Consider the following 18,632-nt stretch of genomic DNA (forward strand, 5'->3'; position numbering starts at 1 on the left):
TAATCAAGAGTTTGGTGTAGCAGGTAAATGCAAAACTGAACCATGGTTGTAAAATTAAAAATAATGTGTTAATCTATCATACTTTGGTAAAAATGTACTTGTACACCCATGTTTAGGTCCTGCCTTGTGCCTGAAGTGTGCGCTTACATTTATCTGTAACAAAAAAGTAAACAAATATTAACGTCTCTCTGCAGTCTCTGTGATACTTCTGCGGACTGGATCAGTGGATTTCCTCCACGTTGAACTTAATCACCGGATCTGCCGAGAGGAGATCTCTCGGAGCATGTGATCATTTATCAGGCTCCTTCTCCCTCGCTCTCTGGTTCGGGGCTACTTTCACCCTCTCCCCAGTCAGAGCGCAGAGCCAGTGCTGAGTGCAGAGAGTCATGTGGTTGTTCCAGGCTAGAGGAGGAGTCCATCTGAAAGACATGTGCACAGGAGGCGACGAGGGATATTAGCCCAATCATCTTTGTTTAGGGCATACAGAAAGTCCTGTGAAATGTTTTAAAGTCATTGATAAAATGAGTTCCCCTCAAAATGCTTCCACTGAGACATGTATCATGATTTACAGCATCATGCCTATGGATGGATTTAATTTGTATATTTTAAGAGATGTAACTGTAGTGTTATCTGAATTTGATCACAATTAAGTTATGCCATCCAAGTGTACCACCTTTGTTGCTTTGGCTCACAGTTCAGAGAAGAGAGCTTGTGACCAGATCATGAGCTTAAATTCAGGAACTGTTGGATAAACCTGTATCGAGGAAGTGTATATCAACTCCCTCTGCTACTGCCGAGAGAGGTGTAAAGTAATTAATTGCAAGTACTCTCGTTACCGTATACAGTATTAAATAGCCTTTTCTTGTGCTTTTTTGGAAATATAAATCAGTATTTCTGCTTTCAATTTCGCAGATTCTTGATGCATTGCTGCATTCAAGTACTTTTTACAGAGTGTCTACAATTATGTTGTTACGGCATAATGAGAAGGATATTACTTCAAGTTTGATGTGACTCTCCTTAGATTCCTTAGAAAGGCAATATGCGAAAAGCTGTTAAAATTAATACTGGCCAGCACTTTGAAGATTACATTTGTAACTGAGTCACTGTAGTCTTTGAAAGTACTAGATTGTACTTGAGAAGACTACAGAATACATAATTCCACTTACAGTACACTATTTATGACTCTGTATGTATGTGCATGAAGTACGTAATTGGAGCTTGAATCTTGTTCTTTGTACTGTTTAATCCGTACATAACCAAACAAAATTTTAAAATTTGTGGTTTTAGGGGCAGTTACAGCAGCGTCTCTGGCTATGCCGCACTTTGCTAGATGGGGTCTGTGAGCACTGGTTTTAGTATACTTCCCCGTACAGGCTCAATGGTACAGTACCAAATCTGGCAACCTCATTTTGACAACAAGACTCTGAGAATTTGTGCACAGTCACTGTGCCCTGCTGTTGTTCACCAGGAAATAGTTAGAGCATGTGTTGGTAGTCGTATCTTTTCACTTCAGACAGGGTCAGGCTTACTGTATCCTCCTGCTTCCAGTCTGTATGCTAAGCTAGGCTAAACACATCCCCACTCTAACTCCATATGTATTGTACAGACATGAAAATAAACAAATGAGCGTGTTCCCAAAATGTTGAACTATGCCTCTAACTTAATACTAATACTTACTTGTTGAGTAAGATATTCTACTACTTTCTTTGCTCCTATAAACGGCAGTCCTTGGAACCCAGCTGCTTTACCTAAACAGCTCAGTGACCAACAGTAGAAGACAGTGCTTGTGCTGGGCAGATGTGTGTATGAACTGTATGTATCTGTTGTGTGTAACTGCAAGTGTGGTACTTGGTGTAGATGAGAAACTGTGTATATGACAATTAGGATATCTCTTTGGATAAATGTATACACAAAATGAGCTATAGAATTTCCCATTCGGTGGGTTTGTTTATTTAGCTATCTAGTTCTCATGGCACCACGAGTTTTAACAACTTTAAGTCACATTTTTAAAGTACAAGTTCAGATTTTCAAAATGTCTGCAGAATAGTCGTAAGTTACTGAACACATGACAGACTTACCTGTTCACAACTATATTTTCTACAGTATATAGGTAAAAATTCTGCTAAGGTGACCCAGACATATACTGGCAATTAAGTGAGCACGATTTTGGCATTTGTGTGTAGGTCTAAATAAAACTTTTTTTTTTAAAGAGTATATACTTATAGTATATATTCTTTCAAGAATATTTCTTTACATAATTCAAAGTGAACTCAAGTGGACTCAAAGTTGATAAAGTAACTTTAGGTGTACTTCAACAGCATCAATATGAATGAATTTAAGGCCCCTGACCTTCCCATCATGACATTGTACTACAAGTCTTTTTGTTGTATGTTATTGTCTGTTGTCTGTTTCTTAATGTTTTTTGTTTATTTTCCTCAGGAGTTCTTTGATCATGCAAAGAAGCTGTGGGACGACGAAGGAGTGAAGGCATGCTTTGAGAGGTCCAATGAGTACCAGCTCATCGACTGTGCACAATAGTGAGTTCAAACATTGAAATACCTTTTGTGTTGTGACTTTGAGCTTAGTATTCTTGCAGGTTTACAAAAGATTGATAACTATTATATGTATGTATAACATACATTATGCGAACAGTTATTTGTGCAGCTTTAGTATAGTGAGAACAAAACAAGTGAGCTGTTTTTTTGTTTTACTGCCTGTAAAATTGTAACTATTGTCACATCCCTGCTCTGTCGGTCCTCTTTGTGTCATGTTTGAGGTGAACGATCTGCGATGTGTGCTGGTGTCATGTCATATATGAATATGGCTGAGATATGTTTACTCTGGGTGTGGCAAGGCAAGTAGCAGTTATATTCGTCCTTTGGAAAATTATACATGTATCGCCTCATGTCAGCCTGTTTGACAACTCACTGTGGCAATATGCAATGCCTGGTCTAGCCTGTATTAACATTCTCATTTCATTGGAAATGTATTGATGTAATGTGTCTGTAAACACATGTAAAGATGTGATAATGCTGTAGTTAAAGTTGAGATTTCTCATTTTAGTGTTGGTGATGGTAACAACCTACCTGTGGAGTTGATAGACTAAATGTCAGCGTTTTTTAAGGCTGGACAAAAGCTATGTGGGTTATGATTTGATTTTGGCTATCTGTATAGAGGTTTTCCTAATACAATTGTACTCTAGATACTGTAGTTAGGAAATGCTGATAACTGCAGTGTGGCAAGGCGTAGAAACTGATGCCTCTTTGCACGGTGCCCCAGATTGTTTGGAAGGCTCCTACTTTACCTTGGGTCACCATAGTGTGCTGGTTGTACACGGTGGAGGGCCCCTGCCTTGCCTGTAAAAGGAAGTTTGGATATGCAAAGTGACTCAGTGTGCTCTCCTTCTGCTTCCTCTCTGACTCACCTCTGGATTCACATGTAAATATGAGGACATGTACATGGTACAGACTCATGGAGTGCAGCGCGCTGGAAGTTGTCCCCTCCTGTCCCAAAGGTTGGCTCCCTTAATCTCTCAGGGTTCGGTCAAAGGCACACTTTATCAGTGACAAGAGATATTGTCTTGTCAGCGATCTGTGAGCCTGCGTTTCATAGATGTAACGTTGAGATGTTTTAAAGACGGTAAAGCATGTAGACAAACAGTCTTTGTACTCTCTTCCTGAATATCTTCCGTTCCTTGAGCATAAATTTGACTTCGGGTCAAATCTTCCTCTGGTTGCCCTGCCTGAAACCAGCTTCCATAGAAAGGAGAGAGATAGTCAGGTGATGGTTGGAGAGTCACATGAATCTGTAAGGTGGAGCTGTTACAGTCCAAGACCTGTGTTTGTCTTTGCTGCCCTGAGTCAGTATGTGTGCAGTACGAATGCACAATATGTTAAAAAGCATCTTGTGTTTATTTTAGTCAATAATCCAGTATCATCATGATACCACATAATATTGTGGCATCAACAACATTTAAAATCTTCTTTCTTGATGTCCAAGAACAACTCTGTAAATGCAGTGGTCTTCTGAATGTTGAAATCAGAAAAGTCTATATTGTAATAATACCTGAAACCACTGAGGATTGCAACTAGCTGAAGTACTGAAAATACAGCTGTCCTGTGACACGAGTAAACATTAACAGAGTGAAATGAAGACAGTGAAAAGCATACAGTATTTAAATAGAGTGGTATATGTGGAGTGCATTTACTGGTTTTGGAACTTGGAGGTCACTATGCATTCTGTCCTTATGTTGTAAGTATAAGGATATTGTTTGCATAGACTTTGTGATACGTCGACTGTTTTAAATCCAAAATAATGCCAAATGATTGATGCCTAATTGTTTATTTTAAGTCCTAATTGTTCTCTCTGTTTCCAACCTCCTCCTCTTCAATACCATTAATTTTTTTTATTGCCCTTCTTGCTGTTCTCCTCACTATCCCCGCTTCTCTGGTTGTTACGTTGCTGCTTCTGATTGGTGAGCAGTTGTATGTTTGGCCAATACTTTTTTTCTAAAACATTTATTTTTCCTGTATGTAAAGGAGATAAAACATGATAAAACGTGCAGCTTCATGTGGTTTAGTGTATAAATGTACAAACTGTGATTTCAGTTTTGACGTGTGATAGTTGTGTTTCGTTGCTCAAGTGCTTTTCCTTGTCTACAGGAACGTGTATGTGTGATTTAGTGCTGTGAATTCACTAACAATTCAACTTGAAATATAATCAATCAATCTCAATACCTACCATGATTTTTGGAGCAGGAAACAACGTTGCACATTTGCAATTCATTGTGAAATCTCACTGTTCAGTAGAAACATTGCAATGTGCCTCTATTGTCAGTGTGTTTGATTGATGTCTGGAATTTGTCAGACTGCGTGGCCTCACACTTACTTCCTCTCTGTTTTAACCTCTGTATGAACCTCTGTATGGACTTTGTGGACGAAGGGCATTCATAGATACTTTGTCCTACATGGCAGCAGACCTGTCTGTGTGTAAAGGCACACACACGCACACGCACCCCTATTGTTGTTACCACTAAACTACACTAACTTTTCTCAGCGACTATCCTGGAAGTATTGAAACACTGGCAGACAGCTTCAGCAGCCAACTGGGTTAAAAGGAAGGGAGCAGAGGTCATACCTTTGGACTGTATTTAAACAAACTTTATATTGTTTGGGGAATGTCTGTTGTGTTATTTTGGCTATTCCTTCTAAGTTCAATACTATAAGGGTCTGTCTGATAGCTTGTCCCTTGTTCTCAAGACTAGCTAGGTGCTTTGCACCGACCCAATAACCTACAGTAACAACCTCTTATATTTCTATAGTACAGGAAACTTTCATTTCATCTTCTACTTTTGTTCTCTACACCTGCTCTCTTTTGTTTTTGTGTACTGAATAGGGATGTCACGAGACCAAAAATCTCGTTTTGTCGTTTGATACCACCAAAAGTACACGATACCAAAGTCTATACCACGATGTGTAAAAAAAGAAAAATAATACTTAAACATTAATTCCTTTATTTAAACATTACAAAAAAGCAACAATAGTGGCAACAGTCCCATAATAAAAAACAATTACAAAATAGATATATAATAAATATTTAAACAGTTGAACATTATAAAAACAACAATAGTGGCATGTAGCCTTCAAATAATAAATGAAATGAAACATTAAGTTGTTACATTTTACTGCCTGGGTAGCTCACCTGATAGAGTGCGCTGATATAGAGGTTTACACTACAACGCAGCGGCCTTGGGTTCCACTCCGACCTGCGGCCCTTTGCTGCATGTCGTTCCCCCTCTCTCCCCTTTTATGTCTCCAGCTGTCCTAAACAAATAAAGGCCTAAAATGGCCAAAAATAATCTTAAAAAAAATGTCTGGAAGAGCTTAGTAATAAAATTGTCAAATCATATTTTAGTTGCTTTTTGTAAATAAATATCAGCCACAGCAAAACCAAACGGAGCCTACGGACCCTCTACTTCACTACCACGCCTGGCTAACCAGACTGTCTATCTTCCGGGCTGTCATCCATTCTCTCGGCAAAGAAGTCTCCCTGCAGTGGGAGTGGAGGGACCGAGCGGCCCGCTGCTAGCTGTTTAGCTAACGTTAGCTTGCTAATTCCACCCACCCAACATGCCTTCATGGTTACACTGGTTACAGAAAATGAGCCGAACAAAGCTGTCACTCATCTGGCGATAGCAATGTGCTTTCCTATGATGTGACAAGAGCATGTGAATGAAACATTAAGTTGTTACATTTTACTAATTTAGAGGCCGGCCAGCCGGCTTGCTAGGGGGCTAATTGTTTAGCGGTGCAGAGAAAGAGAGGTCTAACATTATGGTCTTTATATTCAATTTTACGATATAGGATATTATTTTATTAACGTTAGTTTATATTGTAATGTGTAGGTATGTAGATCTTTTTGAAGACATGTTTGTTGAAATAAATAGCCTACACCTAATGTTACACAAGTAGTTATATATATTACGTTATGTTTGCTATATTATTGACATAATGTGCAAAAATAGTTATTCCAGTTGTTCGAACACGTGTTTTTTTTTTTTAGACGAAACATTCGAACGAATGATCATTTTTGGCCAGTTTTGACAGCCCTATGTCGTTTGGATTGATCAGATGAGATGAAGATGAAAAGTGCGTTTTGTGTGCGCTCTTTCCTCACTATCGTTTTTTGTTGTCGTAAAACCACCAAACAAGATCACAGCGAAAGAAAATTGGGTTTGATTTAGCTACATGTTGTATTTAGATTTTGTGAAGGCAGATTATATACCTCTGCCATCTCATCTGTGTTGTCCTTCACAGACCTTGCTGCACTGGCAGATATTTTTCCAGCAGGCCTAACACCGGACGGCCCATTGGACAGAGGCACAGGAAATAAGTATGGGCTGATGGCAAGCGCTTGTAATGCCAAAGAGCATGTCCATATCGATGCTTGTGGAATCCTGTCACCCATTGATCCGCCCTCTGCATTGCACATTTATATGTTTTAAGAGCACAGATATGTGTCTGCCAGTTGATTGATTATGAGCTATTTTTAGCTGCGGCGGGCTGGTTCCATTGCAATGCCTTGGATGTGTCAATGGCAAAATCAAACACTTTCACACGCAAATCTGAACTCCCAGGCCTCCTGTTTGTTGCAGTCCCCCAGCAAATATGACACAATTCATGACATAATTCATACACACAGGTATTTCTTACTGTAGCGGATGATTGTTATCCAGTTATAGAGCTCCTTGTGTTGGTGTGCTCAGTGGCTGGGAAGCCAGGCTGCAGCAGCAGGGACTGGGCCAGAGGAGAGCTGCCCTGGATGGAGCTGGAGTCTGGGAATGTAACTGAAAAAGTAGTTAGTCTATGAAATAGCTGAGTGATACAGCGGGGGTTTATTACTGCAGTGTGAATAAGGCCTTTGACAGAGATGGCCCTGATACGGGGTTAGGTACAGGAGCATGATGAGGCAGTAAATGCTGTAAAGATTTTTTTTTTTTTTTTTTTGTGAGATTTAAAACGATGTACCTCCAAATATTATGAGTGGCCAACAGTAGCCTCTCTTTGATTAGTTTGAGTCAAAAGACCACTGGCTATTTAAGAAACACCATGGTTTTGTCTAAAGCTAATTGTAGGTTACCAGTATGCTTTCAGTTTCTGGCTGTATGAAACAAGTGATGCAGATAAGAGACGTTTTATGTGGCCTGAATGAATGTAACAGCTGTTAATCCAAGTGGACACGCTAAATATTAACATTAGAATTGAACCAAATATTGAACTATTTGATTGGTCGACAAAAAATACTATTTATTACTACCATTTATTCTATAAAGTCATTTTTAAAACAAAAATGCCAAACGTCATAGTTCCAGCTTCTTAATTGTGAGAATTTTATGCTTTTCTTTGTTATATGTGATGGTACACTGAATATCTTTAAGTTTTGGACAATTTGTCAGACAAAACAAACAATTTGAAGATGTGACTTTGGGGTTTAGTAAATTGTATTGGACATTTTTCACTATTTTCTGGCATTTAATAGACCAGACGATTCATTGATTAACCAACAAGTAATTGGCAAATTAATTGATAATAGAAATAGTTGCTAGTTGCAGCCATACTTATCTTACTCAATGTTAGTCATACTTTTGTAGGTCCCTGTGTTTTCAATCCATATTATTATCCCTCTACAATTATTCATCTCCACAGGCCCATCTAAAGGTTATGGTAATCACACCACACACACCAGTAAATAAACACATTTGAAAACCTACAGGAAGACGAGACTTGGCACTGATTCACCCTTCATACTGAGACAAATATCAGATTGTTCTCGCTTCAGCCATCCAGAGAAATTTACATTTTTTGGCACCATCGCCATTGATCCTAATGAGGATTAAATGGAAGGAGGAAAGATCAAATATTGAGGGAAAGTGGGGACTTTTCAGGGTGAATTGGAAAATGGGTGTCATAATCACACACTTTGAAAAGATGTTAATAATAACATGTCCTGACTCCTGGGGGAACTGAAATAGTTGCAACATTTTGACATGCAAAACCTCTGGTAAATCTAAATCACAGTTTCTCAGAGTGTAAAGTGACATCTTTACATAGCTTCTCTTTTGGTTTGACCAACAGGACAACCTAAACAAATCTTCACATTGGAAAGCTGGAATCGAGTTGAGAACCAGTGTTGATGCTCAAAAAGGGACTGAAACTATTAATTAATAATTGTTTAAATAGTTGCCAATAACTCTTCTGTTTATCAACTAATTGATGAATCAACTAATTGTTGCAGCTCTTTAAAAGATTAATGGAGAGTTTTGCTTAACAAGACTCAATGCATCACACATTTTTTAATTCACAAGGAACATTACAAGTCAGGATGTAGCGTAGTTGGTCCAGGATGGAGAGGTACAGCTGGGACAGGACAGAGCTCTAGCAGTCCAGGGGTTCTGGAGATGGGACTATGGATAGACTTATCCAAGGCTGGGTCTGGATCTTGGCTTAGGCTGGGGCTGGGGTGTAGTGCTGGTCACGGGACTCTGTCACCAGCCCGGGGGCCACTGACACAGTCATCTGGGGCAGTAAAGTGCTAAGAATGGCTGGCATTGTCAGCCAGCCCCGGCCCCTGAAGGGCCTACAGAAACAGAGGGGCTTCGCAAACAGTGGATCTCCTCAATAAGAAGCCTCTTCTGTTCACGGAAGAGCCCGAGAGAGTGATATTTATACACCCGCTGCATGTCACTGCTGCTTTTTCCTGTCACCAATAAGTTGCTTCATTTCTTAATGTTTTAGCTGCTTTGATGTTACACAGTATAAAACCAACAGATGAGGCTAATTGTGACAGGGTCTGGGCTCGTCTTACATGTCTGAACTGATCTGTGTGTTTATATTTCAATGTTATTACTTGTTTGAGATTGGTTACAGTTACAGTTCTGTTACATAAATGGGTTTCTTTCTTCTGGGATGTTTGTCTCACTGCAGCCAGAGCAACGTTTTAAATTGTGTTAAACCTTCATGGACTATTTTTTTAAGGCTTGCACAGTTTGAGAATGAAATCTGAAGTCCAAGTTTGAATGAAAAATGAATTTATCTTACTATAGAGCAAGGAATCGCTGTCTGTCTGCCTGCATGTGTGCCCTTTGAATGTCTCGAACCATTCATCCAATCTACTTCATGCTTGGCGGGTGTATTGCTGGGTACCCAAGGACCTGCAGTGTCAAAGTTGGTGCAATTTGGATACGCGACATGTTCAATATTAATAAAACCTTGAATAAACACGCAAACAGTGCTCTCTGCAGGGGTGGGGCTTCAGGGCTCTGCGGACTGACTCGAGCATGTCTTCACCTGGCTTCAGGGCAGGAAGGTATTAAGGAAACAGTCCTGTGCAGGGCTCTACTGTATAGTGTATGGAGAGTGGACCCCTATTAACTGTTACACCGACAAACACCATGCTCGGTACAGCTCAAGAACAGATGAAGAAAGAGAGACAGGAGATATTACATTATAGCAAACTCAAACATTTCAAGCATCAGCAATGTCATTTTTGGAAAGAAAGCTTTTGTTCCCGGAATAAGCCTGGTTCCAAAGAGCTAGCTGTTCGCAAATGACTCATATAGGCCTACTTTAGCACTGCTAGGGGAGTAGAATCCCAACTATGGCATAGCAAGTGTATTGTTTAGGTATGGAGCAAATGAAAAAAATGAGAAATATGAGCTTTTCAGTTGCTTAAAGAAAGAACAAAACAATTTATTTGGTGTGATTTTTATTTGGTGTGATTTCGGATCAAGTATTACAAGCTTTGGTTCTAAATAGGGATCGACCGATACTGTTTTTTTAAGGCCGATACTGATACCGATTATAGTAGTTAATGAAACTGATGGCCAATATTTGGAACAGATATGTATTTACAGTGAAAATTAAAATCTTTAAATCAAAATTAAGATTTTGGAATGTTACAAACTCCAACACGCTTTAAGCAATTATTTAATAAATTAGAAACTTTCAACATAATACACAGTAACAGTCAGTCAGATAGTGTTGTGGGCGGGACATTAAGTCAGACTCAGTGGTGAGTAGGGTTGGGTATTGTTTGGGTTTTTTCCGATACTATACTTTTAAAGTAATAGGGGAATAGGGTATTTTACAATAACTTTGAATGCACCGCGAGGCTTACTAGTTTGAAGTGAATGCACCGTCTGTGTTGTTTTTCCGGCAACGGCAGCTGCACACTGCTTAACGTCCCGCTGTTGGAATCCTCTACAGTGAAGTAGATTGTAGAAGTAGTTAGTAGAAGAAGTGTTAACTAGCGTCACATGCAGCGTTGCTCCTGTTGCCTCTAACGTCTGTTTCAGAGCATCATAGAGCAGCGCAAAAGGCATTTAAAGGCATACTATGTAACTTTACCTCTTCGGTCCCCCTACAGGTTGTCTCATTGGAACTACAGACAACCTGTAGGGGGACCGAAGAGGAAAAAGTTACATAGTATGCCTTTAATTGGCACCGAAATCTGCATTACAATTCGGCCCGGTAGATACCGGTCATTTAGGCACCGGTCCCGTATTAGCAGCGGGTTTCAGTACCAAACCCTAGTGGTGAGTGAAACCGAAGCAGAGGGACAGACAGAGCTGTAGCAGAGCTTTATCTGCTACAGCTTAACTTTATCGGTTATCAGGCAAATAAAACGCTGATACAGATAATCTGCAAACTACCAAAAACGGCCCGATAATCATCAAGGGCGGATAATCGGTCTATCCCTAGTTGTAAAACAAAAAAACACAGATGAAGATGTTGCAGCACATCAAGGTGCTCCAAAAAGTCAAAGAAAGCTACAAACAACAAGATTAAGACACATAACTAAGCAAAGTGCTAAGCAGCTAGTTAAAATGTATCCTTATTTCTGATTCAACTGTTGTTGCCCAAATGTTTGGGCAACAGCAGCAATTTTATTAAGAAAAGTGCTTTTAAATGCATTTTGAACTATTAATGTTTATATTTCTTTTTTGGTATCCTCATGTGTCTTAGTTGTTACTTCCAGTAAACAAACTTAAAAATAGCCTAAATGGTTTCAGTTCATTAAATCTCTTTATCTTTTTTTGTGTGCCTTTAACAAGTTCACCACAGCACAATTCAAATCATATTTATAACTGCACAAAAAAAAAACTTTCTTTATAAAATGCCTTAATCCAGATTAACAAAAACCTTTGTGTCGCTTGCTCAAATCAGATGACCCTGCTGTCAGCTGACTGAGGAATAATCAAAGAGGGCACTATGGAAGTGTGTGTGTGTGTGTGTGTGTGTGTGTGTGTGTGTGTGTGTGTGTGTGTGTGTGTGTGTGTGTGTGTGTGTTGAATATATCTGTGTGTGTGGATGTGTGTTTGTGTGCATGATTTCTGAAGAAAAGGAAGGAGGGGCTTTGACCTGAACTGTAGAATCTGATCTACTGGAAGCTCAGTGGGACTCCATCTACACAAACCACTGTCCTTAAGGTTGTTAAAGCCCCCTGTGGGACTGACTCTCTCTCTTCTCCTTTCTCTCTGACTATCTATTCAGTCCTCTCTTGAGGCCAGAAAGCAACAGCAGAGAGGATGTTGCGGAACACATGTTGTTTCCTATATGAAGCCTGTGTGTGTGTGTAACCCAACATTTAAAATCTTCAAATTTACCATAGGATGTTTAGTGTTACTGTAATTGTTAATGGCTTTCTGTCCATTAGGTAAGTGTTTTAATGTACTGTGGATGTTGTTTAAAGTTGTGTTTTTAGAAAGCTCTCAGCCTGCCTGGACATTTGGAAACAGTTAAGAGAGCCTTTAGCTGCCCAGCATAGCATGCTACATGTCACAAGATTAGCTACACTACCAGTGTGTTTTTATTTTGTTTCTAGAGACCAGAGGCTCTGACAGCCTGTATTTAGTCAATAAGTTGGATCCCATTTGAAAGCAGGCACTGCTCTATTGAAAAACGATACACATTTTGAATAGTATATTTCAATTATATGTCAAAATGTATGGAAAACTGAAGTAATCCACCACAATTGCCTTTTTCCTGTGAACATGTTCAATAACTTTCATCTCAGTTTACATATCAAATTAGCAAAATTGTGCTATGTTTAGATTGTTTGTAGGTTTGTCTCTCTGAATGTTTAATATGAACTGTGCTGCTGAGAAAAATGGGAATTTATGGTCCACTTAAAGAAGGGGAATTGTATCTATAAATAGATTTTTATTTTTGGGTTAAAATGTGCGTCCATTTTAAAGGACAGAGAGAGACAGAGCGAAGCTGGTGAATGGCGGATATCTGCGAGTCTGTTACTGTGTGCCGACTACACACGCGCACACACACACACACACACACACACACACACACACACACACACACACACACAGTCCTACCTCTCTCTCTCACACCACACACAAATACATACACACCCTGCCGTTGACCAGGAGTGTAAAGGCACAGACTGCTGGAAGACAGCAGTGGCGCTGCAGGTTCCCTGCTCAGAGATTGTGGAATGGTCGTCCAGAGACCCTCCTCCTCCTCCTATTCCTCCTCTCTCCCTCTCTCTCTTCTCTGAGACTCCCCCTCCTCTCTCTCTCCCCCCTCTGTCGCTCCCTTTTCTCCCCCTCCCCTTCCACCCCCCACCCCCCTTAGAGCTTATGTAAACTAGCTGTGGAGCCAGGGCAAGCTGAGGCTATTTTTAGCAGCAGCACTGCAGAGCAGAAACTGGCGGAGGGTCACGTGTGCGCAGCCGAATCAAAGGGAGTATCCCGGCAATGCGCTGTAAACAAAGGGAAGGTCTGTAGCAGAAGGTGAGACACAAAACGCCTCTGTGTTGGTTTTGTGTGTGTGAGCGACTACGCACTGCCTGGCTATACCTTGTCCTCTCTTAATGACATAAAACAAATCATCGCGAGTGTATGAATGCACCTTTAATGGTTTCCTGCTCACTCTGTCTCCCCCTACTTCACACACACACACACACACACACACACACACACACACACACACACACACACACACAGCTAAACCATTTCTGCCACTGCTAGAGACGAGGGGGCGGTGGGGGGGGGCGCGGTGCTGAATTGATTAAAGTGGGGTTTGACACGCGAGGAGACATTTTGCTGTCTAATCATGACAGGGGCTCCCAGCTCCACACTCTCTCCCTGTTCATATCAGAGTGAGCAGCAGCAGACTTAGAGCGATGCAAAATCCATCAAAAGGCACATGACCATGTGTGTTTAGCATTGACATTAGCATGTTTTGTATCACATGGGGTCTTTCAAACCCTTAGCGCCTGCTCAGAGTTTGACCTGGTTGTGTGCTGTAGCTCAGGTTGTGTAGCCTGTGGGCCTGGCTAGCAGTGAGGCTAGCAGTTAGCGGTGTCCAGCCACACCCAGGCAAAAGGTCTCCCTTCCAACTCTGCCACTAGTCAAACAAGCCTCAACTTTCACCTCCTCTGGAATGTGGTCAGAGGGGGGCACAAAGCTATTTATAGAAACCTTTTATATTTTTCTGTCACAGCGGTTTGTTTGCCTAGACAGTTTGAGCTGTTGGCCGTTTTATCAGGCCAGGCTGAAGGAGGTAGCTTGGAGGCTAACTTAAGTAAACATTTGGCTCTAGCACAAGCCATGGTTGGGCAGTTTGGTTGGATGATTTATTGTTGTAGGCATTCTTAACCTGAGATTCTGCAGCTTCTCCATACTGACCAGGTAGATAAGGAGCCCATCTTAAAGTGTCCTGACAAAACATTCTGCTAAGGGAAAATCCATTTCCTCTTTGTATGCCGTTGTGGTTCTTCAGAGTGATACTGTACTTTAAAACAATATGTATTTAGACATGTATTTCCATTACACACCTATTCTGTTTTGATAGCTGCTATAGGTTGATAGCTGCTAAAGGCGTAATGTACTTATATATTCTTTTGTGTAGCTTTGTTGCTTGCCAATTTGTCTTTCTGTGTCTGCTGGAGCATAAACACCGGAAACTTGAGCTAAAACAAATCGATTAGTCCATCAATATAAAATTAATCTGCAACTATTTTGGCAATCAACAGATCATGTAAGTTATTTCTCAAGCAAAAAATAATGTCCTTGTCCCATCCTCTAGATTGTCTGTCTGGATTTGGTGTTTTTCTTTGTTGTATAAGTGATTGTAGACACAAATACCTTTGAGTTTTTGAGTGTTGGTCAGACAAAACAAGGACTTTGATGACCTTGGGCGTTAGCAAATTGAGATGGGTATTTTTCACCAATTTTCAAACACTACACAAGAAAGTAACTTTCAGATTAATAATGGAAACTGTTTATAGTCTGACTGACTACTGAAGAAACTATTAATTGTTGACCATAAAATATATATAAATCAGCAGCATACATATGTGTTGTCACCATGTGCATTTAAAGACATACAGCGCTCATGTTCAAAAAACATTTGTTGGCTTAAAATATGTTAATGCTAATTTTGCTTTCATTGGGTTTCACTAGCATTTTGCTAACATATGGAACCCACACCTGCTGTGTCTCTAAAAAAGCATTTGGTGTGCCACTTCTAGCTCAATATATTCAGAAAGTAGAGATGACTTGTTTTTTTTAACAATGTTTGACATCATGCTTAGTAGGGCTACACAATTAATCGAAATTGTATCGAAATCGCAATATGGACTAGTGCAATATCCAAATCGCAGGGGGGCACAATATTTGTTGATGGCAAAATATGTATCAAACCATTCTGAAGTATTGTGGTGCTGCAGAGATGTCCCGGCCTACAAATCGTATCCTATAGACTAAAGAAAAAAAATCTTTGTTTGGTACAGATCCTCGCAAAACTCACACTATAAGCATTTTAATTTCTTTCAGTGTTGTTAATTTTCAATGAAAATGAGAATAATGATACAAAAACGATCTTTCCTTCCAATATTGTGAATCATATTGCAATCGCAATATCAGTCAAAATAATCATAATTAGATATTTTCCTCATATCGTGCAGCATATTTTAAAGCTGTGTAGAAGTGGAGTAAGATGATGGGGTCTGGTACATCAGTGGGTTTTACTAGTTAGTGACAACATTTTACTAAAAAGCAAGTTGACCAAAATTTCCCGTTTGGGCCCTTTGACCCTGCTGTTCTCACCTGTTCGTTGGCAAAAACACTGTACACACATTACTCTGTACAGATATCAAATCACTCCAATCCATTTCCCCTGATCTGCTGGTGTAACAGAAATGTAGAAGGTTGTTAAAAAGCCATCACAACATCACAGTGCCACTTGGTCATAAAGAGTAATTTCCAGTGGGCATTACAATAACCGGGCCCGTCTCATAGGACTCCTATTGACTGCTTCAAGATATAACATCTTTATCAATTATCCCTAAGGTTCAGCTCTCAATTCCTATAACCCTGTGTATAATTTATCACAACTGACACTGTGTCTGTCTTGTTGTAACATACATTGTGTCTCTTTACATACTACAGACTACACATTACATTCCTCTCCTTACTAAAAATGTGACTTATTTTTGGTTGTGTATTTGAGATGGTGGCACTCTAAAATAATTTGTCTTCTTCATAAACCTAAATTTACTGTGCCCTCCCACGAAACACACATACACACACACACACACACACACACACACACACACACACACACACACAGTGTGACACACATACAATGTAGAAAGCCAGCACAGAGCACGGTTCTGCTTTGTGTTGATGTATGGGAGAGTCTGGGAATGGAAGGATACAAGTGCAGCCTGGCTTAGGAAGAGACAGGGGGATAGAGAGAGAACAAGAGGGAAAGGGAGAGAGAGAGGAGTGGTATGGACCGACTGGGGTTGCCATGGGAACCCAGCTGCTAAAAGCAGGCAGGGTCAGTGTGGAAGAGAGGCTGTGTGCAGCAGGAGCGAAGGGATGCCACCCGGAGGCCCGTTTGTGAACTACACAAATAGCACACAGGCCTCAACAGCTCGAGTTCTGGCAGAGAATCTGCCTTTTTTAAAAATCTTAAAATAAGAGTTGAAAAGGAAATTATTTCACTTTTTTATGGAGAATTTATTTCCTTCTCTGTGGATTTGGTTCATTTCTAATCACAACCTGGTTCAGCCAGAACGGCTCGGTTCAGGCTTATGCAATCTGCACTGATACAGTAGACTTCTCTGTCTGATATAAGTTATTTACTTTTGATTAAGGGAAAAGAGGAAAAGCTCATTTTTACTAGGTCACCAGTTGGCTTCCAAGTGGAACAACTAATTTGACATGGAGGCTGTGGTTGTTTACGGGCGAGAGAATTGAAACCTACTCGATATTGTTGATTAGAATATATTTATTTCATTTTCTAGTTTTGGCACAAACTAATTCAGTAGCTGACAGATAGTGTATCGATGTTGGGCCTCAACGTTATTTAGAGAAACCCATAAGTCAATTTCACTGTGAGAACTGTTGTTGGGAGCTACACATGGGGCATGGTTCAGACCTGACAGAGTCCCTGTGTTCCCACTGTAGTTTGAATTTGGGGGCTGAGTTTATTTTAAGCAGAGGTAATGTAATGGTCCACGTAGACATTGAGCAGAGACAAAAGAGCATTACAATGTATTTCACATTTTTATACAACACCTTTCAAAACCATGACTTGATGCGACCCTGGAAGGCGAATTGGCGGCGTTGAGATAAAGCAGGCACTTTTGTTTACACAAGATTTGGTTTGACTTTCAGGAGTGTCTCCGTTCTTGCTCCTATATTTAGGAAGTACCCACTGAGCCGTTGATGGATTTGTCTAGTTTTAGATCCATCTCCCAAACTGCACAGTGTTCCTGTTTGGATGGATGAGTTGAACCCTGGGCTCAGATCTTTCCACCAGGTGACCAGGATCCTGCACAGCTCCACCTTCACACTGTCCTGCTGCACGTGGCTCTGTGTGCTGCTAAATTTCTTGGTGATTTATTTGATTAATTGATTGACAGAAAATTAATCAGCAACTATTTTAATAACTGAGTCATTTTTTAAAGCAAGAACACAAGTTCTCCAATGTAAGGATTTGCTACTTATCTCTGTTATATATAATTTAAACTGAATATCTTTTGGGATTTGGACTTCTGTTTGGACAAAACAAGACATATGAACACATCACCTTGGCTTCCGACAAGTTCTAAAAAAAATATTTTAGACATATTATAGACAAAGTTTTTAAGATAAATAATTGAGAGATTAATCCACAATTGAATAAAATTGTTAGATGAAGCCCTTATCGAAGATTTGAAATGGAGATCCTGTTTTTTAGTGTCCTGTTTAATAATGAGCAGTCATTGTTGTTACTGTTTCTGCTTTTGCACTTCCAAGACATTGTTTGTTTGTCAAACAGTGGGGTCTGTACGCTGATGCCCTTGGGCATCAATTTTCCATCACTGAACTTAAGGTGGTGTTCTTTTCTTTTTTCAGTCTGCAATGTTGAACAACGCTGCTCATACTCTTTTTGTTCTCCTATTTAGTCCAAATTAATGACATGGATTGTTACTTTGAATACTTCTCTTTGTTCTTGGCAAAATAAACATAAAACACAACTGAGTTACAGTAAATATATTATACCAGAAAATATGTACAGGCGCAAAATAAAAACATTTAAATAAAGCTTCACCAGAAAAGTTGCGGTGCTGCTGCTGCCGTGTCCAGCAGTGAGTTTTTAAAGCACTGTCACCAGTCAGTTGGAGACTAAAGTGAAAGTCCATTATGCTGGCCTGAGCGGCTCAAAATATGGAAACTATTGATCGGATCCTCTACACTGCTAATTAAAGATGGTCCATTATTTGTAAAAAGTCAACCCAATTATCAAATGAGCACAAGGCTGCAAGCTGTTCGTTGGTGTGAAGTGAACTTTTTCCAGACTTTACTCCAGCATTGTTGCAAGTTTTCACTGTCTTGTTACTATTGTACATATCCACAACTGGCTCTTTGTTTTTGGACATGTGTTGTCTTGATGCAGACAGTTTGTTTTGAATGAAATTGTAGTTGTTTGGTTCACTTCTTTGCCTGTTGGCTACTTAATTGTGTTTGTAGCTTTATTTGTATTTTGGCCTGTTTGTTTAGATGTTTGTTTGTTGTGGCTCTCCGAAAGCGAACTGATGGTACAAGAGCTTATATCAGTGCT

The 18,632-nt window shown here is 39.9% G+C and overlaps 1 protein-coding gene across 2 annotated transcripts in view; it reads left to right on the forward strand.

Moving 5' to 3' along the window:
• LOC116045838 (guanine nucleotide-binding protein G(olf) subunit alpha) overlaps positions 1-18,632 on the forward strand; it is a 55,642-nt gene that overhangs the window by 24,094 nt on the left and 12,916 nt on the right. For both annotated transcript variants that reach the window (XM_031293748.2, XM_031293749.2), the window contains exon 5: positions 2,440-2,537. In XM_031293748.2, coding sequence (XP_031149608.1) covers positions 2,440-2,537 — 98 coding nt within the window. The remainder of the gene's footprint in view (positions 1-2,439; positions 2,538-18,632) is intronic.

Source organism: Sander lucioperca, chromosome 9 (genome assembly GCF_008315115.2).
Source record: "Sander lucioperca isolate FBNREF2018 chromosome 9, SLUC_FBN_1.2, whole genome shotgun sequence".
Classification (NCBI taxonomy): Eukaryota; Metazoa; Chordata; class Actinopteri; order Perciformes; family Percidae; genus Sander; species Sander lucioperca.